The sequence below is a fragment of the Sinohyriopsis cumingii genome, chromosome 4, assembly GCF_028554795.1.
Source record: "Sinohyriopsis cumingii isolate HCF-2022 chromosome 4, ASM2855479v2, whole genome shotgun sequence".
Classification (NCBI taxonomy): Eukaryota; Metazoa; Mollusca; class Bivalvia; order Unionida; family Unionidae; genus Sinohyriopsis; species Sinohyriopsis cumingii.
In genome coordinates, this window is record NC_142964.1 from 110,953,051 (window position 1) to 110,979,600 (window position 26,550).

At 36.1% G+C, this 26,550-nt stretch overlaps 1 protein-coding gene across 1 annotated transcript in view; it reads left to right on the forward strand.

The window, feature by feature from the left end:
• LOC149801885 (dual oxidase 2-like) overlaps window positions 1-26,550 on the forward strand; it is a 90,931-nt gene that overhangs the window by 60,437 nt on the left and 3,944 nt on the right. The window contains exons 16-29 of the mRNA XM_089956265.1: window positions 1,942-2,150; window positions 10,821-11,006; window positions 11,766-11,985; window positions 12,455-12,548; window positions 14,178-14,359; window positions 15,814-15,883; window positions 19,368-19,582; window positions 20,124-20,354; window positions 21,098-21,191; window positions 22,225-22,274; window positions 24,280-24,561; window positions 25,048-25,277; window positions 25,881-26,039; window positions 26,327-26,482. Coding sequence (XP_089812391.1) covers window positions 1,942-2,150; window positions 10,821-11,006; window positions 11,766-11,985; window positions 12,455-12,548; window positions 14,178-14,359; window positions 15,814-15,883; window positions 19,368-19,582; window positions 20,124-20,354; window positions 21,098-21,191; window positions 22,225-22,274; window positions 24,280-24,561; window positions 25,048-25,277; window positions 25,881-26,039; window positions 26,327-26,482 — 2,378 coding nt within the window. The remainder of the gene's footprint in view (window positions 1-1,941; window positions 2,151-10,820; window positions 11,007-11,765; window positions 11,986-12,454; window positions 12,549-14,177; window positions 14,360-15,813; window positions 15,884-19,367; window positions 19,583-20,123; window positions 20,355-21,097; window positions 21,192-22,224; window positions 22,275-24,279; window positions 24,562-25,047; window positions 25,278-25,880; window positions 26,040-26,326; window positions 26,483-26,550) is intronic.

The window sequence follows — 26,550 nt, forward strand, 5'->3', positions numbered from 1 at the left end:
ATCACATACCCATTTAATCTTACATGCTTCATCTTTTGTTCGATACGGCTGTTCAGTCGATAATTCCATATGACACACCAAGATTAGTATTGCATATGTGTCTTATTTGTATATGTATCCTCTCTATGCCTGATCGATTTTCCATGACACGTGTCCCTTCTACTCCATCTAATGCATTCTCATGCCTGATCGATTTTCCATGACACGTGTCCCTTCTACTCCATCTAATGCATTCTCATGCCTGATCGATTTTCCATGACACGTGTCCCTTCTATTCCATCTAATTGCATCCTCATGCCTGATCGATTTTCCATGAGACATATTCCTTTTACTCCATTCAGTGCATCTTTCCAGCACAAGTATGTCGCAAAGATCATACTATCAAACAGTCAATCATTTACGTAGGGATATGCCCCAATTATATAACAAAGTCGACAGGAAGATATAATTTCTACAGAGCGATTCCATTTGAAATGCGATTATTACACTATTGTTCAAATAAATGCGCTTGTTTGATTGCAGAAAGATATGATTCTGAAGTTTGATATTTGGCTAAAATCTTTGCGAGAATGGTGTGTGATAATCTTGTATAGCGAAAGACAGACAGCTGACAAAAGAAAATGTCTTCGCGTCCTTTAAGATCATAACTTGTACTGAATGTACCGGATAAATGCTGACAGAAATGAGAATCTGCTGATGTACGGTGCAACCATTGTACATGAATATGTAGTACTACTATACTAGAGCGAAATTGTTTGGGATCCGCCCCCAGGGGTACTAGGTAGTGATAAAAAGGAATAATAATAATAATAATAATACTCTGTAAAAGGTTTGACCGGAATTACACCGTTACGAATGATGTGAGTTTCTTTTCAACGAGATGAAAAATATGTTCTCTTCTGCCCAAGGTAAGCCAAGCCAGTTTTAATCGAGCTTGGCTGGAATGTTTGTTATTACACGCTTTTTTGTCATTTTGACAGATATTGTCATACTCTGTCAAAATTGGATGGCTCCACTAGCAATGTGTGGCTTCTTTTGCGAATATATGAAAATCAATTTTCCTAAATGACCTACGCATTTTAGTTTCAGATCACACGTAATACATGTGTTTCTTTGGACATGTTCTCAAAATTATGTATACGGTTGCTCTCCTTGTATCAGCAGTGCTTCCTTTGCAAATAGATGGAAAACCTATTTTTAAATTCACGTCTAGAACTCCAAAGTCAATTTCAATCGCATTTGCATGATTGTTTCTTACATCACACGTTAAAAAGTTATGTATTACGTGATTCTCCTAACACTGATATGGCTTACATAGTCATCAAATCAGATACATGTTGTCAGCTACTTCCTCCGAAGAGCCTGCTTAATTTGGATTGATCTTATTAATACTATTTCTCAGAACACACTCTGTCAAAGTTGTGTCCCTGGTGGCCTCTGTTCGTGTGTGTGGTTTCTACAATAACTGGGTGGAAAACGTGCAAATAATGTTCATAACTTCTTTCTTTATAATAATGCCTTATCATATCAGAAACGGTACAATAGGTGGAGTCCTGGCATGAATAACTTTTACATTCATACAAAATATATCAATGCACCATTTTGTCCTGCTGAAGGTACCGGAGTACTCAGCCAGTCAGACAGCATGTCATGTATCACCAATTAATATCGAATGGATGTAGATTACATATAGCAAAACGGCAGGGACCGTATTGCTATATTTGCCTGTCATATCAATGTATGCCTGGTGTTTTGTCACTCATTTGTGTCTGAATAACAGTTAATACTTTTTTATACACGATAAATGACGAATATTATCAAAGTTTATATTTATAAACCTCTGTCTGTTTTTCAATATGTTGTAAATATATTCTTTCTCTTACAATTATGTATTTGTGTTTAGTCCGATAAAAGTCTCACACTTTACACTCAATTCTGTAGTGGCTGAATGGACGGGGCCAAAAGATGGCGAACGAAAAGTCAAGACCAAATTTGACTTGGCCAGAATGAAAATCCATATCATGGACAGAAATAGGAGGCCGCTACGGATGATAGATTTACGCCGAACAACCGGAAAAGTGCATGTAAGGATTTCTGATGACAAGCAGAGAACGCTTATTTCGATCCGGGTACCGGGAGAAATAGATCTGGTGAGTTACTTAAATTCTTTCTATGCTTTCAAGCAGTTAATTAGATTTTGGTGTTTTGTCTGTATGACGCTCCCTATTGTCCCGACATGTGAAGCATTTGTTTATTTCCTTTCTTTCAACCTACCTCCGAATGTTGATTTAAAAGTTTTTGGATTTTAATAATATTACCCTTCGAACTTCGATAAGTCTGACTGTTCAGTGAACTCTCTGAGGCTGAATTATAGCAATTTTGTTTTTATTATTGCTATTGTTTTCTTTTAGTTTCATGTGAATTATTTATTGTTTAATCATTATGTCAGTAGTTGTCTCTCCGTGCATTAAAACAGTGGCGTCACTAGGGTTGGTGTCACCCAGTACCGTAACTAATGATGTCACCCCATGGACATCCTTCCTGCACAAAAATTTCAAAGTTTATGGACAGTCATTGTGATGTCACCCCCTCTTATGGTGTAACCCGGTGCGGTCTAAGACCCCCGCACCACCTAGTGACGCCACTGCATTAAAACAAGATATTATGTGCGTTGTCTTGCAACAAATCATTTGAAGTTCTCTTTCTAACAAAAAACATGGTAAAGAAGACTTTTTCATTTAGTATTAGACTCACGAGGCTTAGAGCTTTAAATACAGAATCAAAGGTGAAATATAATTTGTGGCTGTTTTTTAAATTCCTTTTTATTGTGGGATACATTCTATATTCTGAGCGGATAAAAGAAATGAGTATTTTTATATCATGTGTTATGGACTAGTATTTTTCCCTGATAACCTCTTTTAGCATAGTATGTGTATCTATAGTGTGCCTTCAACTTTGGTCGATGACTGACGATTGCAATGTGCTATAAGAAGATTTTTTTCCCGTGTCCTATATATTGAACCTGTTGTCAAGTTTGGGACAATTTACTGGATGATTAAGTCAGGTGGGATGTGTTGCGACATGTCTAGTGGGATGTGTTGCGACTTAAGTCTAGTGGGATGTGTTGCAACATAAGTCTAGTGGGATGTGTCGCGACATAAGTCACGTAGGAGGTATTGCTACTGGAATTGAAATAGAAATAGATTCTTGGAGAGGTATATATGGACAGAGCTTAATAATTAGTCTGATTCTTAGGTCATATGTTCTAGTATTGTTCTTGCGTAATATCAGTCTGCAAATATGTTTAATGTATTTATTTTTAATTTTAGAGGATTTATTTGTTTACATTATTTGTTGGAATTAAAGAGTGCTCGATAGGACTAAAGCAACACTTTGGGATAATTGTGAATTCATTCAGATACGTTCGAGACAATGCCATTGTGATGCATCAAGACTGTTGGCATTTCACCAGATTCAATGATAGTATTACATCAGCACATTCAGGACGTGGAATTCATTTGGAAAACTCTATTCATATTAATTTTTTATTACTAAATTTTCATTTTATATATATATATATATATATATATATATATATATATATATATATATATATATATATATATATATATATATATATATATATATATATATATATATATATATATATATATATTTCAGCACGAAATTGCATGATGTCTATTCTTCACATTTCTTCTTCAAATATGCTACCCGATCATAATACGTTAGGAGAATTGCTACCTCGCAAATCCAGCCCTTCCAGATCAAAACAGTTTAGCTAAAAAGCTAAAACGTATCAGCTCATCTAGATGGCAGGTAGATGGAGTTATCCCCCATTTGATACCGGGATTGGCGCAAATTCCCGTTAAATTTTCAGTTACTACTTTAGCTCATGTCAGATAGCAAGCTCTCTACAGCCATAATGGTCTCGCAAAACCCGCACAAATAGTTGGATATTGTTTACCTTAAAACATGTTGGAGGGAAGCATACTCCATCTGTTCATTTTCAGCTTTTCTGGCCCTTCTTTCGTCGATGTCAGAGTGTCAGACTTTTCAGTGTATTTATTACATTGGTGTCTTCAAGCAATTAAGAGCCTTTGGTACATATCTTCACGCAGCTGCAATGGCGTCCCCTCACATTCCTATAACCTTATTAATAAGTGCAAATCTGATGCATGATATAGGAAACTCATTTAATATTGCAATATAACTTCCGCTACGTGCAGATACAGATAAGTATATATATATATATATATATATATATATATATATATATATATATATATATATATATATATATATATATATATATATATATATATATATATATTCTTGTTTTAACGTCCACGTCATAGTTATATTTGTGATGCTCTACTGATTTTACCGTTCGGCCTTTCATACAGGTAACATTGTCTCACAACGGATGCTGTAGCATCCACTTTGTAAGTAGCAATTAACGCTTCAATATCGTTGTTACGAGCAGGTATTGTGTGTCCCATAGAGCAACACGATTATATTAATGTATAGCTGCCGTCGTAATCGGGAGTACAAGTTTTGTATAAATGTTTATTCAATAGCGTCCTCAGTTACTGTGAGTGTTGATGATTTGACTTGTATAGGCAGTCAAAACGTGACCTTCCTATAAGTTCCTTGTTACCGGAACTGACTGTTTTGCGTCCATTTTCTAAGCACTAAGAGCGACTCTCCAATTCTGTACCTATACTGGTCATGTGCACCCTTACACAGGTAATTGTCATAGTCCGTAACTCTGAACGGACGCTCCTTAGTTCATAAAACAGGACGGGTACCGCATTGCACCTGTATATATTGTCTGCTGCGTTTTGTCTTACATATTTAGACCATGGAGAGATCAGACTAGCAGCCACTGCATATGTTCTTTTTTCTGGTTGACAGTCTCTGAATATATGTCAGACTTTCATACTATGGACAGAAGTCAATGGGCGGCAACTCGGTATGGGTACTAAAGGGGAAGACATAGAAGCATACCTTGAGGGATGAAGACATTATTAGCTAGCACACAAAAGTTCGAAACAATATCATTTGCTGGGGAGGAAGATAGACAGCAACATCAGCCATAGTTATAGTGAATTAATATCCCATGTCTTGCCCTAACCTCAGAACTGGACGTCATGCATGCGTATATGACTATGTTCCTTCTCGACCGTACTCAGGCATATAACCCGGATCAAAATAGGACACGACCTATGAGGCGTCTTAGCTGAAAAAAAGCTGGTCCAATGAGAAAATTCCAGTTGAAATTTCGATGTCGTATGTCGAAAAATCTAATATTGGAACAAATTGTATGTCCTTAAAGTTCCATTTTCTTGATCGAGATTTTAGATTTTATATGTTGAATTATACAGTGGTGGTTCAAAGTTATATTTCCTATGACGATGTTTTACAGTGTATATTTTGAATTACACAGCAGTGGTTGAAATTTTAATATCATATGTCGAGAATTCCTAATTCACACGTTGTATGTAACTGTTTGTGATGAAAGTTCCATTTCATATGGCGAGTATTTATTTTTCATCTGTTGAATTTCACAGCAACGAGAAGCAGCCTCCTTGTTTTAAAATAACACCGTACGTTCACGAGAGCGACGTATAGCGAAGAAATTGATAGTAATTCTCGACCTGTGAATGGTAACTTTCAAACTGTAAATGCATGAAATGTAATGGCGCCTTATAATAGAATACACGAATGATGTATCTTGATACTCGATATTATTTAGAATTGTTAATGTTGACATTGTGTAATGTTACTTTTAACATCGACACATCATTTCACCATATAAAAAAAACACAATTCTGACAAGCACAATAAAATGTCCAACCATCGCTGTGTAAGTCAACAGATACAGTCTAAAAACTCAACATACGAAATTGACCTTTCAGCACAATCAATATGATTCAACATGTTAAGTTGAAACTCTCGACATATGACATTAAAATTTCAACAAGCGCCGTGTAATTCAGAAGATACAATCTAAAAATTCGACATGGAACATAGAATTTTCAACCAGCTCTGTGTAATTCAACAGATGAAATCTAAATACTCAACATATGAAACGGAACTTTGAACATAAACGTTTTGAACCAATAAGTTAATTAGGAATTCTCGACGTATGACATTGAAATTTCGACCAACGCTGTGTAATTCAAATGACACAATCTAAAACGTCGACATAGAAAATATAACTTTCAGCGACTACTGTTTAATTCAAAAGATACAATCTAAAATCTCGACATAGAAAATGATACTTTAAGGACAAGCATTTTTGATACAACACGTGAAATTGGAATTATGGACATATAACATTAAAATTTCAACGGCAACGTTCTGATTGGACTAGTTTTTGTCCGCAACAGCGCCTCATACATGATTTCAATTGATCAGACATTATCAGCCATCGGAAAAACAAAGTTGTCAAGTTCCACGACTCGCATAGAGCTGCGAGGCTTTCCTGCGCACAGTGGCAAGGTTAGTGCCTCAATACACAAGGACCCAGTTAATGCCCCAGTTACTTCAGCAGGGTAACCCGCATAGTGCTGTTAGGCACTCCCAGTGGACGGCGCTTGGTCTATACAGGCACTCTCATAGATCATCTAACCCGCATTGTTCCGATATGCACTTCCTGTAGACGAGGTCTAGTTTATATAGGAACTCTCATGGATCACTCTCATCAGCATAATAACATTAGAAACTTCTGGCATAAGATATCCAACTTAGAGCCTCAGCATCCATGAGATTTCTCTTCACCCGTCCTCAGTTGTTTGCCTTCCAAAGTGAGCCTCTACTTTCTGACATCACGGGAGTAACGGAATCTAACTCATAACATGATTAATCCCAAAAACGATGCAAACTGGATATTGAACCTTAATCCTAAGACGAAAAGGCTTCATATTAAACTCCTTCGTTTTCCTTAGATCTTAGAATGATGCTTGAAGATTCGGCTTCACAGGCTTGGACTTAAGATGTTTTCCTTCCGCTCCCAGATGAGTGTTTTTTTCCTCATTCCTCTACAGCACATGTCTGGTCTACAGTTCCGACATCAGGGAGCATTGACTAAGGAAGAATCTACTTTTAATTGCTTCCACAATTTCATAGAGGTACTGACATTTTGAGCTGCTTACATCGTCAGTTAAAGGCCCTAAGCTTCTATGGACGCTTTCTCTTGCAGATGACTTACATCACATTATTATTGTCGGCAGTTTTACAAGCCACACACAATAGTTTATTCTGGGTACCTTCGTGTGAAAATGGTATCAACGTTGGATTTAGTGTCCATAGCAATCTTATGATAGGACATGCGTAGGAGCCTGTTTATAGAATATAGAATATCCCATTTTTAACACAGAGGCCTTACATACTATCGCCATGGCGGTGACAGTAAGTACGAATTTACAACTGTTGTAACAGGATGCAATGCTGTCTACCTCTACATTCCTAAAGTCCATCACGATCAAGTTGATCAGGTTGACGGAAGTCTCAACAAGCAAACATGATGCGTTCTTTTCATTTGACACAGTCTCCGATATTGATGAGTGATTTGCAAAGCAATCAACACAATATGGCAGGGACGTCCTCAGAACAGTTAGCTGGGAAAACAGTGCTGCCGAATTTGCAACCGCAGAAAGCCGCAGCTGTACCGAACTAATGTGGAAAAGATTCAAAAGGAGGACGAACATTTTCGCCAGGTTCTCTCAACGATACCTTGTCTATCTAAATGTGCATCATTTTCACCCCACACCCGTCACAGGTCCCGATAGGGTGTTGACTCCAATCTTCGCAGCCAAATGGGAAATATTTGCCCTGACGACAGCAATTTATGTTGGACTCTGTATCACGTCGGCTTCAAACGCGACAATCTGTACCGGGTAGTCATCTAAGCGCATTCATGCTTTTTGGTTCACGATGTGATGCAACAGCGGGTTCTAAATGGTTCCAATTGGGAGAATATACAACCGGTGCGGACTTGCAAGAAGCCTTACTTTACGTTCCCACTCACACGTCGTCCGGAAGTCCTTTGATTCGCCTAAAAAACAATAGACTACAAAATAACAGACTAGTTATATATTTCAGCAAGACAAGATATCATTTACTACCCTCTTCTTGTTCTCGGTCTCAATGTAAACACCGCCATAAACGATCTCGTACCTTTTCCATATTGTGGTCATTTTGGTCTGGAATTCAACATGCAGTTAATCAGAGTATATCACCTCCAGGAACAAGAATTGAATTAGTGCAATGGTATATTCCCTTGTGTATATGGAGCAACCCACAGCTAGAGATTCCTTCGCCTGTTGAGTTTGTTCCATGTGGCAGCGGACGTCTTAATCCTAGCTCGCCTTCTAGGGCACCTATTAAAATGAGCATCTGTTCCAAACGAAGTCCGAACCTTTGACTATTGGACCAAATTTCACAATCTGCACAATATGTGCATCCATCTCGTAGGTAGGGAAACCTAACTGGACACACACCAGGGTTACCTCTGCAAATATTACCTCAGGCAATTACCATCTGTATGTATGCGAAATCAGAAGACGGAGGAAAGGGACGTTTCCTGTGGAGTGTGGCCCCTCAGGATCATTATTTACCCATCAGCATTTCTTACCACGAAAACTGTTCCCAAAAACTTTCATTGGTGGCTGGTAAACCTACAATCGAATAAATTTCTTATTCTTTTTCACAACTCAACTTTGGTGAAATATCTCAAACGGCAAGTTGGAACAAGGCCCTCAGACCTTTGTGTTGTTGTTTTGGTTTTTATAAAATGGTGCCCTCAGCGACAACTCCACATCCAAGTTTAAAATATTCTAGGCTGGCTAATACATTAGCGGGCTAATTATCTCGCAAGAAGCAACTTCATATAATACAAACTGAACGGCCTCTTCATCCCTTAGATTTCGCTCAATATGTGTCTGATAGGATATATTGGTGATAAGATCAAGGGCCAAAATCCAAACCTTTGTCTCACCAGTCCCTGACCCGACGAAAGAACATCGACTATCAAGATCGATGCTCTTTTTTATGTATTGGAATGATCAAATGTATCCTCTTCTTCTTTAACACCTAATGTTTGGAAGGTGACGCATGAATCAAATGAATCAGAATCTCCCCTCATCATGAGTACTCCATGCAAACGGAAAATCTTGGATTAAGCTTACCAATCTTGCAACAAAATCGACAGGAAATCTACATATTCTCTCATCTGCTTTCTGAAACCATGAAGGCTGGTCTTTCATTCCAGCCCAGATTTCCTGAACTTGTTCACCGGGTGCTTTTAATAATATCCAGTCAGGAACAAACATTTTTCGCAACAGTGGTGCGCACAAGAACACTTTAGACCACTGCAGGCATCCATACCTCAATAGATAACTTCCTATAGCTCTTCAAACAGAAAAAGCTAGCACAATTATAACCTAACATTTCACGATGACTACTAGTACACTCCCTTATCATTTAAGAGTGGATATAGGACAAACCAAAGACTTGTCCGATTTTCTATCTGTTTGGATTGTACACGTCCAATGACGTTGGATCCTTGCTCAAATAAAATATATTATAGGTTCTAACCCGGTGACAAAGGTACTATTTGAACTATCTCAATAGTTTCATTCGTTCATCTCTCATATAATTCCTGTCTCCTCGCCGTATTGACAAACGGCAGGTATCATGTTTCGTATCCCATTGGTGGGCCTGTCTACATGCAGTTCTGACAACACGGGTTAGTATCGCTCATGAGGGACCCAGCTTTCGTTGCCAAGAACAGGCTGTCGTTTGATGAGTTATCAAAATTTGGTAATAACTCCTGTCTACTTTGGACACTTCATCTCAGGGTCATCTACAGGATCTAGTGAAAGCTCTGATGTAGTACTTAATGAAGATCGAGAGGGGATCACGCATTGCCTTGGCCTCACATAATGAAACGACGGTATATCAACACAGAAACTTTTGTTCTTGATTAAGTTGATTGTTGTCCGTTTCACGTATAGAATATAACCCCACGCCAATTTTGTATCTCATCTCGGCTCACGAAGTTAAGACAGTCGACCCAAACATTGCATATGAGCAAAACTGTTCTCTAACTAATGCTATCCATGCCATGAGATGGAAATCTGAGTACTTTTCTCCAGTCTTTATCTCAATATCTTTTATCATAAAAGGCTCAACACGATCTGGTGAGACCTATAGCCGTGCCGCAAGAGGTTACTTTACCATGTCTTTCAACAGCTTCATAAGAACTTGGCTAGACCACTCCCGCTGAATCTACGGTAAGGAAACATTTTTCCTTTCAAAGCCGCTCCCCAACAGCTGGAGTCTATTTTCCAGTCGGGATTTGTAGACGCTGTCTTACATATTTTAGGGGACCAGAGATTGTCTCTCTGGGATAAGGGGATGTATCTCACTCCACTTTTTACCTGTTCTCCTGAGGTCTTATGACCTGGTAACGTATTTGAAGAGGAAAAAACTTTTTATTGTAAAACATGCTTCAACAACGAAGAAGCCAGCCTTTTACTGCAAACGCTGCTTCGCCAATATATCTTACCCTTTCACGACACTCATATATCCTCCCAACTCCCCGCAGTTACATCTATATAGAGAGCATGCCTTCTGCTCCAGTAGCAACTAATAATTTCACTGGATTATCTAAAAAAGTTGTAATCTGGGAGGCTGTACTTGCGATTTAGTAGTAATTCTCCCACAGTATTGTTCTCGGATAAGTTTTAGTATGACATACTTTACTAGAAAAAAAGTTGTTTTCTATCTTACAGGTTCTCCGATTTGTAGATGAAGGTTACAGAGATGAGTTTCTCCCTGAGCTTGAAAAGTTCTTGCAGAATGTCGGAGTTGACATTGAGAGGCACATTTTCTCTGAAGCCATCATACTGAAAGAAACAGAAACAAAAGAAAACAGGAAGAAGTTATTGGATAAAGTGTTTAGAGTCATTTGTTTGCAGGTAGCCTTAAAAATGTTCAACAAACTGTATTTGTTGTATACACTTTGGCTATTTGTAGATACTGAAAATTATGAAAGGACTATCTGAAATTGCTTTATATTCGTATGCAAAGCAACGCATTTAGAAAACCGTTTCACAACGTTTCAGATACTGTTTTAAGGCTTAACAGAAATTACCATAGTTTAGCAATCTGAGTTGTTCTTTAATCATTTCATATATGTTTGCATCATCGTTATATGAGCAAAATTCTGAATTCGAAAAGTCTTAACTCTATCGAAAGAGCTACATCTTAAAATAAGTTGTTTCTATGCCAACTTATAAAGTTTTGTTTTCATCTTGGTTATAGTTTATATTGTTGGGATCCGGTTACACGAAACAAATATTTCAAGTTTTAAACTACAAGTTTATACAGCTAAGGGTATTATCTTCAACGACGCACAATGTGGTTGAGAAAAGGAAATCCACGTGAAACAAGTCTTAGGTTGAGATTTTTAGACTAATTTGATAGCATAGGAAAGAGTCATTACATTATGACATGAATGGATTCAGTTATTTAAAAAAATTGTTGCACTATACTAAACGTTAAAGAATTATGAAAAGAATCACTGATAAATCAAAGAAAGACATAAATGGTTATTATTCAAGGTTTGTTTTATTCAATGATTTTAAAATGAAAACGTTTTCACTTAATATTTGAGAATAGGTATCAAGAATAGCAGGTGTCTGTATGTGTATGGTTAATGTTCCGTGATATTTTAGGCATTCAAACAGTCCTACGAGAGAGTGAACCTGCAAATGGACTTCAAACTAGCCAATGACATCTCAAGAATCCAATTGACACGCACTGAATTTGCTGATGCGCTTGGACTAAGAAACAACTCAGTTTTCGTCCGAAACATGTTTCTTATGGTGGACAAGGATAAAAATGGTTTCATCAGTTTCCACGAATTTATGGATATGTTTGTGATATTGGCTAGAGGTGTGTAGCTTTTATATAGCAGTTTTTGTATACTAGTAACTATCAGAGTTCTGGGCATAAATGTAGATTTAGTTTAGTAGTTTGCTTCATATAGCGCGCACAATTCCCTTTCAATGCATTCTGGTCTCTATATTATTTGAATAACATAGAATATATTTATTTTTAATCATGTAGCTAAAATTTCTTTGTGTGAAATAAAAACTTCTTCTCGACAAATATATCAGTGGCAGATTGATTTATAATATTAACACTGATGCTGGTTTGCTTTTCGTTTGCTTTAATTTTATTCTTTAACACGTGTTTAAAGTGGCTGAAGGTATCATCCGATAAACTCTTAGTGTTCTATAGAAAGCTTCCAAATTACCAGCTATGTTTCTTTCCATATCATATATTCACGTAAACCATGTTTTTATATTTTGTCTAAAATTTTGTTATGACACTTATTAAGAGACTTTTGCACATTATTTAGGTAATGCTGAAGAGAAAGCTCGATTCTTGTTCAATATGAATGACTTCAAAGGACAAGGATATTTGACCAAGGCAGACTTCGGTAAAATGATAAAGTAGGTCACGCACTCATAAACATACAACGACATAAACACAAATGCTTATATGCTGAAGATGATGTTAAGATAGTGAATACTATATATTATAAAAAGCGCTTAATTGTTAGTTTATTTATGTGTTTTGGTGGTGGGTGGGTGGCAGGTAAACCAATACGTGTTTTCTTTCTATATTTTGTTTTGCTATAAAGTTGTAAAGTCGTAAGCTAAATATTATATGTATGTGATCCTTTTGCTGATGAAATTAGACTTTTAGATATATTTCTATTTTGAACCGTTCCTTATCCAAATGATCATTGCAAATGCAGAAAGATGTTGAACTATGTAACATTTCAAAGGGTAAGATTATTTCTTATAATCCAGATCTTAAAATGAAACATTTGATCAAGGTTCAGTGTTATATTTTCGATTGCCGTCTCCACAGAATCACAAATATTGGGCAGAAACAGCAGTATCTTGTTTGATCCAACAAATAAATATTGAATATAAGTTTTTGATACTGCTTGAATGAACGACAACATTGATTCAACAAAGATTATTGTATTTAGAAACTGTAGTCCATTTAGGAATTATGGTAATAATTTGTCGTACGAATAAATCTAATTAAAGTTACATAATTGTAAAAGTTTTGGGTCTTTTGCTTACTCCAAAGTTAATACGGTTCAAATCCAAAGAAACATTAGTGTCACAGGCAATTAAATCTACAATGCAAGTAATGAGTCATGAAACTAACTTCCGCTGTTCCTATCACCATGGAATCTTGTAAGATGTTTGATGTTTTACGACTCTACGGTGTTAAAATAATTAATAAGAAAGAGCAGCAACAAAGACGTTTTGTTTGAAAATATAATTTATTTCCCTAAAATACAAAGTGAAAGAAATAAAATTACTTTGTTGCGAATTAAATCTTTGCAGTCCTGAATGTTCTATCAATTCCAAAACCATCGAATAATCCGAATAAGTTTCAACAGTATTCCGAATGACGTTCTATAATGTAATGTTGTATTAACAGTACAGACAAATCACTATTGTATAATCCCAAAATGTTCATAATTCAATTCACCATATTCCCATGACATATATTAATCCAATTAATCTAAACATTTCAATCACTGTAATTCCAACGAATGATTAAATTAAATAAATGAGTTATTTTAGTATAACCTCTAGCAATGCCTCTATAAGCTATTGCATGACAAGCTGATGGCGTGACTAATCTATATAAAGAATCTACACATCATAATTCCAAATATGTATATTTAAAGTGGAAAGATCCCGCTATTTAATATTAAGCCTCGTGTTATTCCTTCCAGAACAAACGCAGTTACTTAAGCATGATTCTCTGTTATTCATGTGTACATTTGAATATGCCCAGAATTATCTGTATATCACTGAAGTGCATGACAGCAGCTATTGACGTAGTACATCTTTAATTATCTGAATTAACCATACCACAAAAACATGAAATTATATTTTAGTGACTTGGGATAAACAGATGGTAAGAACTGAATAACTTTTTAAAAAAATAATGAGGTAAGTTTTCTGTTTTCGCTACCTTGATCAGAAGGGTAACTGCCTGTTGGGACAGTGACAACTATATATCTATATAGTGCATGTTTGTGTCTCCAGGTCGATACTGGACCTTTCTGACAGCAGTCTGAGTGATGACCAAGTCAATCACCTGATTGATACCCTCTACTCACAGGCTGGACTTCGGGACACCGACAATATCAGCTTTGACACTTTCAAGAAAATTTTCGCCTCGGACGAGTACGAACAGATTTTCGAGAATGCAACTCTTCATCTTGACGGTTAGAAAGAATATTATAAATAAACTTAACTGTTATAATCAACTTATATTGTCCTACCTATGTAACATCAATTCATAAAGTGTGATCAATAATGTTTAAGAGAAAGATTAACATATTAACAGAGGTGAAGTTATCGTGTGATTCTTTCGTATTGGCAATTAAAAAATATTTTTTAATTGTATCATGGTGTAGAGCAATATGTGTTACAAATTTAAGAACATTCAAAAGCATACTTAAAGGCATTGGTGATTAAACGAAGCTTTGTCACATACCTTTTGTGTTTCTTATCATGCCAGTAAAACTAGTTCGAACTTCAATACAAGCTTTCAAATAGTTTTCACATAAAACATAATTTGACTTTGACCTTTGCATCTTGAAGGTTTTATGCTGAGTTGTAACTCTTGCCACCTCTTACTTATAAAATGAATATCAAATGTCTTCTCAGAATACTTACACGGCAGATCCGAATTTACCCACTCTGGCAACTGGATTAAGCAGTTGTTGTTAAGAGTGTTACTTCTAATATTTGGTAACCTGATTGCACTGCATGTATGTTGATCATGTACCTTTCGCTCCTTTAAAAAGTATGTATGTATATATATATATATATATATATATATATATATATATATATATATATATATATATATATATATATATATATATATATATATATATATACGTTTGTTTCATTATATACAAAAGAGTAAATCACGTACAATAAATGAATATTGAACCTTCTTATCATGAATATCATCCTGTCCATGTGTTTTCCTTTCTTTCACTGACTAGTGTTTTCAAATTTAATATGATTAATGTTGGAGTCTTGTAAATAAATAACCATCCACATATAGAAGTAATCATTCAGCTAGCAAGGGATCATCTCAAAGATTTCCACCTTATAAATCTATGGATTTGAAATTAAACATAGTATTCAATTAGGATATTTTTGGGAAATTTTATGTTTAGAACCTTTCGTCGAAAAGCAAAAAGAACTGCAGTTGACATCTATTGTTATGAAAGAAACGGAGAAAACTATCATTAAAATTTTCAACTTTTCATTTGTCAAAGTTAATAGCATAGAGATAATGGTGAAAATATGGAACATGGATAAGACCAGTGGAGTACTATTTACATTCACTGGACGAGATCCACTATTGATTATTAATTATTCCTAAAGCAATCAAGGCAATTTTTGTATTTCTCGTTGTGATCCATATGTTCGCAATATAGTGTATATCGAGAAACTTATGATGAAGTCAATATGAATCTCCGATGTGGTTTTGTGGATAAATTTTGTAAAGGTATTTACCACCTTTCTATAATGTGCACCCATTGCTCCTTATTATTATTATTATTATTATTATTATTATTATTATTATTGTTGTTGTTATTATTATTATTATTATTATTATTATTATTATTATTATTATTATTATTATTGTTTCTATCAGGACAAGCAACATCTAAACGTTTGTCGAACAGCTTCCGTTCCCGACGCCAGACTTTCTTTGATGGGTTCTCGTAAGTTCTCCCATTAAATTTTGAATCTGAATCAGTTGTACATAATTTGCAACAAAATTGAAAACCACTAATTGACTACTGGTATATAGGTACACGGACCGGTGTGTACACAAGTGCAGCATAGCATGAGATGTAATGGAAAAGTAGTGAACACATTGTTTTATTAAAAATCTATTATATGTCTTCATGAAACAACACACACACACACACACACATATATATATATGTGTAACACACGTGTAACTCCAGCATAATATATATATATATATATATATATATATATATATATATATATATATATATATATATATATATATATATATATATATATATATATATATATATATATATATATATATATATATATTATTATTATTATTATTATTATTATTGATCACTGCCATCTCACTTCTATCAGCGTGGGTTCAAGTCTCGGGCTCGGCCAATGTGTGCGTATGTGAGAAAGCTTGTGAGCAGCTTCGGGTGGGTCGGTGGTTCTTGGTTCTTCCTCTACCAGTGTTACTGGCCCCCATGAATAGCGTACTGTTTGCTGAAAATGGTGTTAAATCCACATCAGCAACAACGAAACAAACAATATTAAACAAATCATGATTTAAAACATGGTGTAGAAACAACACTGGTGAAGGATATAACGCACAGTGTCAATGAATCGGATCGTCATCGCTCTGAAGGACGACGTGCAAGCAACACCGAAACGCTTAGCACTATTGAAATTTCCAAAAGGATTCACCTCCATAGAACAACTGGAATGATCACATTCGAGGGATTTGCAATGACACTCACAATACTATACACCTAAACAATTCGACGCAGAAGTATTTGACAACATACGGATACATCTTGATAGATGACTATCGGCTATGAATAATCATGAAGCAATTGACCACAAAATCAACAGTCATCTCCATTAGTGGGTGCTGACGGTTTACCACACGTGTAACTCCAGCAGCGCAACATGCCCAGGAAATGTTGGAAACTTTTCAACGCCAAAACTGTACAGTTTCAGTACGTTTTCTACGTGCAGCTTGCTGTAACTGGTCCAGTGTTGCTTAGTAAAGTATAAACTTCTCTAGGTCTGTGCATGGCAAATGGGTCTTCTCTGCTCTTGGAGCTAGATGCCAGACATGTTTTATCAGAGAGAGAAAGAGACAGAGACAGAGAGAGAGAGAGAGGGAGGGTTGCGGTGGGGGTGGGGTGGGGGAAGAGCATCTACAGCTAGTGTATGTTTCCTTGGAGTATACTAGGCTAACATTCTGCAACAATTTTTAGCTGAGATTTGTGCTAAAGTTTCAGTATTAATGGAGACTCTGATCGGTATTTCATAGTTATATTATCAATTTAGTAGAATATTTATAATATTGTCAAAATGGAACAAAATCTGTTTCCTCCGCTACATATGGCCCCATAGATAGGCAGCAACTACTACGAGGTAGATTCCGTTCAGAGTCATAGAGATATTCCTTTTGATACCCGTAGAATGCGGAACTCTCTTTCACTAGGGCATGCATATTTGTAAAGCTTTCTTGATACGCATCCAACTATGTTGTTCATAATTGCTTTGCATGGATTTGCTGATAATCAAATTCCTCAAAAGTCCCTGGTCGCTGTCTTAGGAAACATAAATAATGACTTTTTGTAATCATTCACACTAAAACTTTTGCCACTAATGTGACTTGTAATGTTTGGTCTTCGAAATCATGCGGCATTCATGATAATAATAAATTTAACTCTTACGATCTCCTTCCGCAATTATGGACTGACGGGGCAGCATCCGGTATTGTAGTACGCCATTGTTCTGCAAAAATGTGGACATTACTAGACCTGCTGATATTCGATCTGAATGTCAAGACGAAATAACTTCAACTCCCCTTCAGTACCAACATATATCGTATTGTTGGCTTGATAAAACTGGGTTGAATCCTGACCATTCCTGCTTGGTGAGAGGACACTGTTCCCAATAAAACAATATCTGTTCAATCTACACAGTGGAGTTGTTCTGCTGAATACACTTGGAGCCCCAGCTACCAAGGGCAAGGAACAAGGTATTCCTTTTGCAAGCTGCTGTGTACTAATTTGACTGTTTCATCGATGACGAACGTAAGGCCTCATTCAGAGGACTAATCGCAGAGGCAGCTTGCCGAGTACTCAGAATTTTCTCGCAGAAATGCCGATGCTAACCTAGGTTCATAATCGTGCATTTTGATAATGATGCAATGCCCAACTTATGAAATGCCAAAATGGGTCTTGCAGTCTGGTACCTTTTTCAATGCTTGATCTCTACCACTAGATTAGGGATCTTGTGTATACCTGGTGGGTCCGAATCCAGGGGCCTAAAGGTTTGTGCCTGACCTTTATCTTGAATTCACAATATGCTCTGCCCCTTATAAAGAATCAGAAACGATAATATTAGTCTCTCATATTTGTAAAGATGTTTTCCCACTGGCAAATTTTTGACGACTCAACATCCCGCTGTTGTCTGGTTGAGGTCGATATACAGACGCGGTTCCCACGATAAGATGAAAGCTGGTATGGTTTATTCATGATGTAAAAACCGTTAGCCTTAGGGTCAGTGATTCACCAGCAGACCATTATATTGTGTAAAGTAGATAAAATAACACAACATTAAATCCACTTGATAGAAATCAGGCATATTCATTCTGTTCAAGCGCAGTAATCCAAATGAATAAAGGTTCTCTCTATACTAGCATGGGAATTCTGAACCATGTTAGCTTGTTACTAATATAGCTTTTGTTCTAGTCCTGAAGAAACTGTCAAGTTCCAAGTAATAATCTGTCTTGAATAAAGGACGAGACGATGAATTTCCACTGCCATCGCTGATCACTTTTAACTTAATGATTGATAACATGGCTAATGCAGAATATGGCCCCCGCCTCTGGCTGCGTTCATTCTTTGGCCCCCGCCTCTGGCTTCGTTCATTCTTTGGCCCCCGCCTCTGGCTTCGTTCATTCTTTGGCCCCCGCCTCTGGCTGCGTTCATTCTTTGGTCCCCGCCTCTGGCTGCGTTCATTCTTTGTTTAAACAAAAATCTATTACATAAACTACCTATTATTAAGATCCGAAAGGATATACCCTTAGCATGAATGTCTGATTCGTGCAGCTTTCGAACTTAAGAAATGCCAGTAAATATATTTAGTAAAATAGGTATGTCATGTAATAACTTCAAAGTCATTGAGACTTTCCAATAGCTTTTTGAAAATATATATTTTAATCGGAAATACAAATCTCATATCATTTTTGTCGAATAGTCATAGACTGCGCACTATATTATTGTCCTCGTAAATTTCTGAGTTCCTTGTATTTACCAATAAATTTCGAAAGAGTCTACATACTGATACATCAATGTTAGGAAAGTCTACGCACAGGACATTTATAAGTCTGCATTTGTCACCAAAATAAGTATGAGGAAAGTTCTGCTTGGAATGCTGATCCAATTTTATTTTAAGTCATGACCCTGATAACACGGCTTCGCCACATACAACACTGAGCCGCACGAAGTCACGGGTGACGATCAGGACCAAGCAAAAAGAGCAGCCTAAAACGAAGTGGGAAAAGAGGAAGTCTGCTTGTTTTCACTGGGTGGAGAACTACCGCCTTCAAATATTTTGGCTGACACTATACATTCTTGTTACTATCGCAATCTTTGTGGAAAGGGCTTACTGTAAGCATATTGATTTGTTTATTATTTCTGGTTAATTGGGATTATTAACATGTATTTAAAAGTAACCAATGAAACAGACATTAGTCCTTCATTACCTAACTGATTACTCAGTAGGTAAATAACTTTGAAATTGTTGAGGAATAATGAAAGTTATCGTTTTGAATCTAGTCTCTCTTAAAATATATTAAGATTTGTCTCCTGAATTTTTACATTATGCAGTCATTTTCCTTAAATATCCAATTGTTATTTTTTTGTAAATACTTTCTAAGTTAGTGAATACCTTATTAATGGCCATCTTTCTTATTTCCATGTGATGACTCCTCAAAACAGTTTGTAGCGTAAATGAAAATCAAACACTTTGAATTAAAAACATTTAAAATTTAAAAATTGCTTGAATAATGTCTTTAAGATAGGGTTACAGTAGGCATAGATATGTATAGTTTATCAAAGCTTTTTCAAAACTACACGCAGAAGTTAGAAAACATAACACTGCGTAACGTTCATGTCGTCTTTCATAGATAACGCTCATCTTTCTTTACAGATTATTCCTATGAACGTGAGGATTCTGGCTTACGTAAGATCGCGGGTTACGGTGTGACTGTCACCCGTGGTGCCGCCAGCGTTATGATGTGGACATATTCATCTTTACTGGTCACCATGAGCAGGAATACAATCACCTTCTTAAGAGAAACGTTCTTTCACAGATTTATTCCCTTCGACTCCGCCCACGCAATGCATAAAATAATCGCATTCATAGCACTCTTATTTACCGGTTGGTTTGCTTTGATTTAATTATTACGACGGCTTTCTCTCATAATCCCATTTTGCCCTGGAATTTAATGCTGTTTATTTTTGATTACTCTCTTTCTCATACAGCGATCGGTTAACTTAAGATTCTTGTCAATTAAGGTCACTAAGAGAAAATTGTAACAATGGGCCCCACAAATGTTCCTTTCTGGAGAACCAGCTGATATATCTTTATTGAAAATATGAGTGTATTTTGACATTTAACAATCATGGAATACTGAGACAAAATCAGTATAGAAGTTACTAATTTTAACTGACAGAATATCTACTCTTTACTATCTGTATTGATTAATGCCTCATATTTTAATGAGATTCAAATATTTTATTAGAGTCATCAAGCTGTATATTAATATTATGATTCAGATATCATCCAGTATTTCTGCCGTTGACAGCATAAAGGGGATAATCTCATCTTTTCTTTTCATTCGCGTGGAGCTATGTGACCTTTTATTCCCCTGGCAATGTTGTCTGATTTCTGACTGTGTCATTTATATAAAATATTTTACTTGTCATATGTTCGGATATTTGCTACCTCGATGTGAATTTCAGAATATACCTACTTTATATTACAGAGATGTTATACTATCTGATAGCAAAGAAAACAAAAAAGATAGTCGGCTATTTCAAATTAAACAATTATCTCCCAATTTAGTAGTATATGTATATGGAACGTAATGCTTGAAACTGTTTATTTCATGCATGTTTCAGTTGTTCATTGTATTGGACACGGAATTAACTTCTACCACATCTCTACACATGCCAGTGTCGACATGAACTGCCAGTTCACAGAGTATTTCAGAGCGTAAGTTCTATAATAATAATAATAATAATAATGACCTTATTTAAAGAGGGTAACACAATTAGCTAAAAACTAGCCTATCTTGAGGCCCTCATACAAAGGAATTCATTTATTTAAGCTGCATCTCTGAAGCCATATTGGGTTTGGAAGAAGGAAATATAGTGGGCATTTCTAATCTCAACTGGAATACTATTCCAGAGCAGAGTTCCAGAGTATTGGAAACTTTTTTTAAATAACTCCTTATTTGGTTTGGGAATTTTATACTGTTTGGTAGACATGGATCGCAGGTGAGGAGTATTACCAGGTAGCCTATACTGGAATAGTGATTGTAAATATTCAGGAGCACTATTATGAGATATCCTGTACATTAATTTGGCTTTTCTCAAACAGATTCGGTCTTTAATAGGTAATATTTTTAACCTACCAGCTAAACTTTCCTTGCTTTCTTTCTGGATTGATATTAGCCCAAATGGTCTTTTTTGAAGATGTGCCAGCTTTGCTATGTTTTTATCATTTGAATTACCCCATACTGTACTACAGTAGTCCAAATAGGGTTGTATGTAACTGTTATAAAATAGTTTTCTGTGCCTTTCAGGGAGAAAATGTCTTATCCTACTGAGAAGCCATAAACTTGAATTGACTTTTTTACTGATATGTTTGATATGTTCAGTCCATGATAGGTTATAATCTACCAGAACACCATGTAGTCTATCATGACAGACCACTTGCAGATTTGTATCCTTCCATGTCAGACATAGTTCTGAATATTTTACTTTACTTCTCACCTTACTGAAACAAATGTTTTCGTGAATATTTAGCAAGTTCCGGGATATATCCAATGTGTAACGAACTACAGTTTCAACGCAAAGAAAATATGAAATGAAGCCATCATCCAGGGATGTCGATGCAATTACAATCCATTTTATGTACATGTTAATTGTGTCTCCTTTTCTGCGTATAATGCCCGCATAAATCTCTAATATGGTAAAATCAAGTACAACCTGATTGATACCTTTTAACGTCCTTTTTGCTTCAGAACTGATGTCTTAGCATCCTTCCATTACTGGGCTTGGCAGACAATCACTGGTGAGTTATTTATTGCATTCGGTAAGACTAGCAATATAACCAAGTGTATCCACTTATGAAGATTTGCGGGGTTTCTTATTAACAAAAAAGGAAGAAACAATCAGTGCAAGACAAATTATAAGGTGAATACCGGCACCATATCAGCATGAAAACAAATGAGACTGTGCACGACTGTTGGTTTTACTGTATCTCTCATGCACGAGTAGGCACTTGATATGATGGGTTTATGCCTTCACCCGCACAATATTATGCCCTAATTACGAAGACCGGGGTGAGCAACAACAACCCTAGAGCAATATGAAACAAATGAGCTAGAGCGGAAGAAGTGAGCAAAATCAAGAGGTTGTAAGATACTGATTAAAACCATGCTGACTCGCAAGCTGTTCAAATATATGTTGTATTATACTTCTTGGAAAGAAAGCGAAGCAAATGTAGTCTTTGTGTGCACGTATTAATTCATTTTTATGCTTATTTCTTCCTCTCACTATTTTCAGATACTCCTTAGTGATGAGTGTTATCTTATTTGTTTACGATAGTCTGCAACGTGATTAATAACCAGTCAGCTGTGCGTTGATTTAGGCACTGCCATTCGAGTTCTGCTGCTTATCTGAAACATATATATTTTGGTGTCTTTCATTTAATGGCTCTGCTTTGTACCATCCCATGCTTGTTTTTTTTCTTCACTAAATGATGTTTTCTGTATTGGCATCATGTTCTTTGGGTGACCATGGTTCCCAAGCTGCTGTACAATATTCAAATATGGTTCTGAGTTAGTGTATTGCATGTTCGTTCTTTGATGTTTTGATCTGACTTTGAAGTTCTTTTTGACATAAAACCTAGTGTTTGGGTTGCCTTTATATGTTGTTTTATTTTTAATTCCATCTGAAGTTCTTACATATGCTAATACCAAAGAATGTCAGGACATGTACTAATTCTAAGACTTAAGGGTCGAACTCAAATGAACTGTTGCATTATTTGGCTTGATATGTGGAAGCTCCTTCCAAGTGTACAGAAGAAATTCGTTTCGAAAGTCTCTCTCTCTCTTTTAGCTAATGTATCATTTATTTTGAAGGTGTTCATGGTGGCGTAGGTTTTGTCATATCTATTAATGCATCGTCTATAAGATATGCCGAATTATGCTGTGAGGTTGTTGATGTAGACAATAATTAATGATGACCCAATTACAGAAACATGAAGCACTCTCTAAGGAAACGTAGACTACATATAAGCATTCATTATGCACGATTTGTTTGAAAGCATTAATATAGATTGTATCCATTCTAATAACACAGTGAAGGTAATCGGAAACTAAAGTTTGAGTTTGACCTCGCAATGACTTTTCTTTATTTTGAAATATATTTCAAATCATGTTAAGCAAGGAATAACACGATGTCTATATCGATGCCAACTTCATAAACTGAAACATGATGTCCATTTTTAAATATGGAAGTGTAGAGTAATGTTTATTTGAGATTGTTTCCCATCCAAGAGTTAGAGATTTACTGGGTCAACCTGCTGTCCATAATACAGTGTAACAGAGCTGATCCTAAACCAATGAAAACACTTTGCATGAATATCTGGTAGACGTTATACCATTTCTGCAGACTTTTCAGCATATCTGTCTTCATATTACTCGTGTATGGTGCAGACAGAGTATGATGTCAGAGTATAGACTAAACCCATTTTTAATCACAGCTGGTATAATTATTATTTTCAGCATGATTTTATTCTATATGTTCAATCTGACTTTGCCATCTTATACTTAAATCTCTCACTTAATCTGTTATAAGAGAGCAGAAAGAAACATATTTATATTTAGCGTACTTACCATTACAAAACTTTTTGTCGGATAGCACAGTACACAGTTATATAAACCAGATAGAATCATCTTGGAATACTGACATAGTCTAAGTCTATCGTGCACACAGTATATAAAAAAACTATAGTGAAGCTTAAATTATTATTGCTATTATTATTGCTATTATTATTATTATTATTATTACAGGTTTAACTGGGATAGGTCTCGTCCTAATCATCATCATCATGTACGTTTTTGCCCTGCCGTACGCTCGTCGTCATGTATTTAGGGCCTTCTGGATAACCCACAATCTGTACGTGCTGCTGTATGTCTTCATGATTCTGCATGGGTTGGGGAGACTTGTACAGGATCCCCTCTTTTACTACTATCTCCTAGGTCCTCTAGTGCTCTTCGTACTGGATAAACTTGTTAGTGTCAGCAGGAAAAAGATTCCTATACGGGTCAAAAAGGTGGAACTCTTACCATCTGGTAAGTAGCATTTTGAATAAAGCTGAGAAATCTTGTATGTCTATTAAGCACATTGTCTTCTTTGGTAAGATATCTTCTTGTCCATTTTATGCTGTGTATTAAAAATTTTCTCCGACAACGGACTATTTTCCGTAAAGCCTGTTATTTTATGCACAATAGTCTAACCACACTGTACACTTTTCCGAAAATTAAGTTAGGGAGGAGGTGACAAATATTTCTGTTTAATATAGTAGATACGTAGAGAAAGTAATCGAAGAATATTTTATTGCAGTGTAGGCTTTATACATACCCTTTGTTTTGGTGTATATCCACATAACTAAGTTCAATACGTTCGTTACGTTTCTATCAAAATCAGTAATCATCGTGTCATCAGTGTAGGTTGTTGCAGTATAGTCTTCCATTTATTCAAGAAACAATTACCTTTTTCGATTTTGTCCAATCGTTTACGTTTTCAATACCGTAGTCATACTTAGCCTATCGTTTCAGATGTGACGGCTTTGACTTTCAAGCGACCTTTGAATTTTGAGTACAAGTCGGGTCAGTGGGTTAGAATAGCTTGCCCAAAGATTGGAGAGAATGAGTATCACCCATTTACGCTTACTTCCGCCCCTCATGAGGAACATTTGAGCCTGCACATACGGGCACTCGGTCCATGGACCACGAATCTCCGCAAGACGTACGACTTAAATAACAGGGGAGATAAACCACTTCCTATGGTACGACCTTCCATCATTACCATTGGTTAAACAAAGTTAGAACAAGTGTGGAGAGTCCGGAGAGAAAGCGAAAGAGAACAATGTCTTTTACTGAAGAAAAAAAAGCGAGTGAGACACATATTTGAACGTTATCTCGTTAAATGTTTTAGACAAAATTAGTTTCGTAATGTTGGCAATGAAGTAGAGACTACGTACGGAGGTATACTGTCAGCCACAGGATGCTGAGGAAAGACTTTCCTTGAAATTATCCAAACCCATACTATCCAAAATAATATACCGTTATATAAAAGAGAAAGCACGTTATGTTTGTTGGGTTTGTAAGACTATTAATTCAAACGAAAATGCAATGAGACGTTTGTATTTAGAATTATCGTTTCAATGCATTAACATAAATTATATAATTTCCGGGAAGGCAAACGTAAAATGAAAATGAAATCTCTAAATACTAGTGCAGTGCAAGTAGGATTCACAATTTACAATCAAAGGATTATCAAGTGAAATGTTATTGATACATACAGTGTACTGATCAGAAATATTGATGTTTGACTCCAAATTAATATACTTTGATCTTCTGTTTTCATATAAGGGTTTGTTTTTTTGCAGCTGTACTTAGATGGTCCATTTGGGGAGGGACATCAGGACTGGTACAGGTTCCGAGTGTCTGTACTGGTAGGAGGCGGTATTGGCGTCACCCCATTTGCCTCTATTCTCAAAGACATTGCCCATAAATCTAAAATAGGAACCAAGTTTCCTTGTGAAAAGGTATAGTTTTCATGACTATATAGTTTCTTTACCTCTTAAAACGTCCAATTTTAAGAACATATTTAGCTCCTTAGTTTTGCAAAGGTCATTATTTAGAATGTCTTTAATTACTAATGTACGTTGTAAGCCCCACGACTTGGGACACCGTTCTTGTTTTCAGTAAAATATCGAGACTTTAGACTGCTTTATTTAAACGCTTTTGCACGATGCTATTCAAAATGAACATATTAAATATAATTAAACCTGGAAATGTCTTTAGAAAATTGAAAAATTCATTTTAATTGTAGGTGTACTTCCTGTGGGTGACGAGAACACAGAAGCAATTTGAGTGGCTTACTGACATCATCCAGGAAGTGGAAAACGAGGACAAACGGAACATTGTCAGCACGCACATCTTCATCACCCAGTTCCAGCAGAAGTATGACCTTCGCACTACCATGCTGGTAAGAGCACGTCCCCCTAGGTAACTCTTAGTAGCCGTATCAGACATACTTCGAAAGAATGTATCATG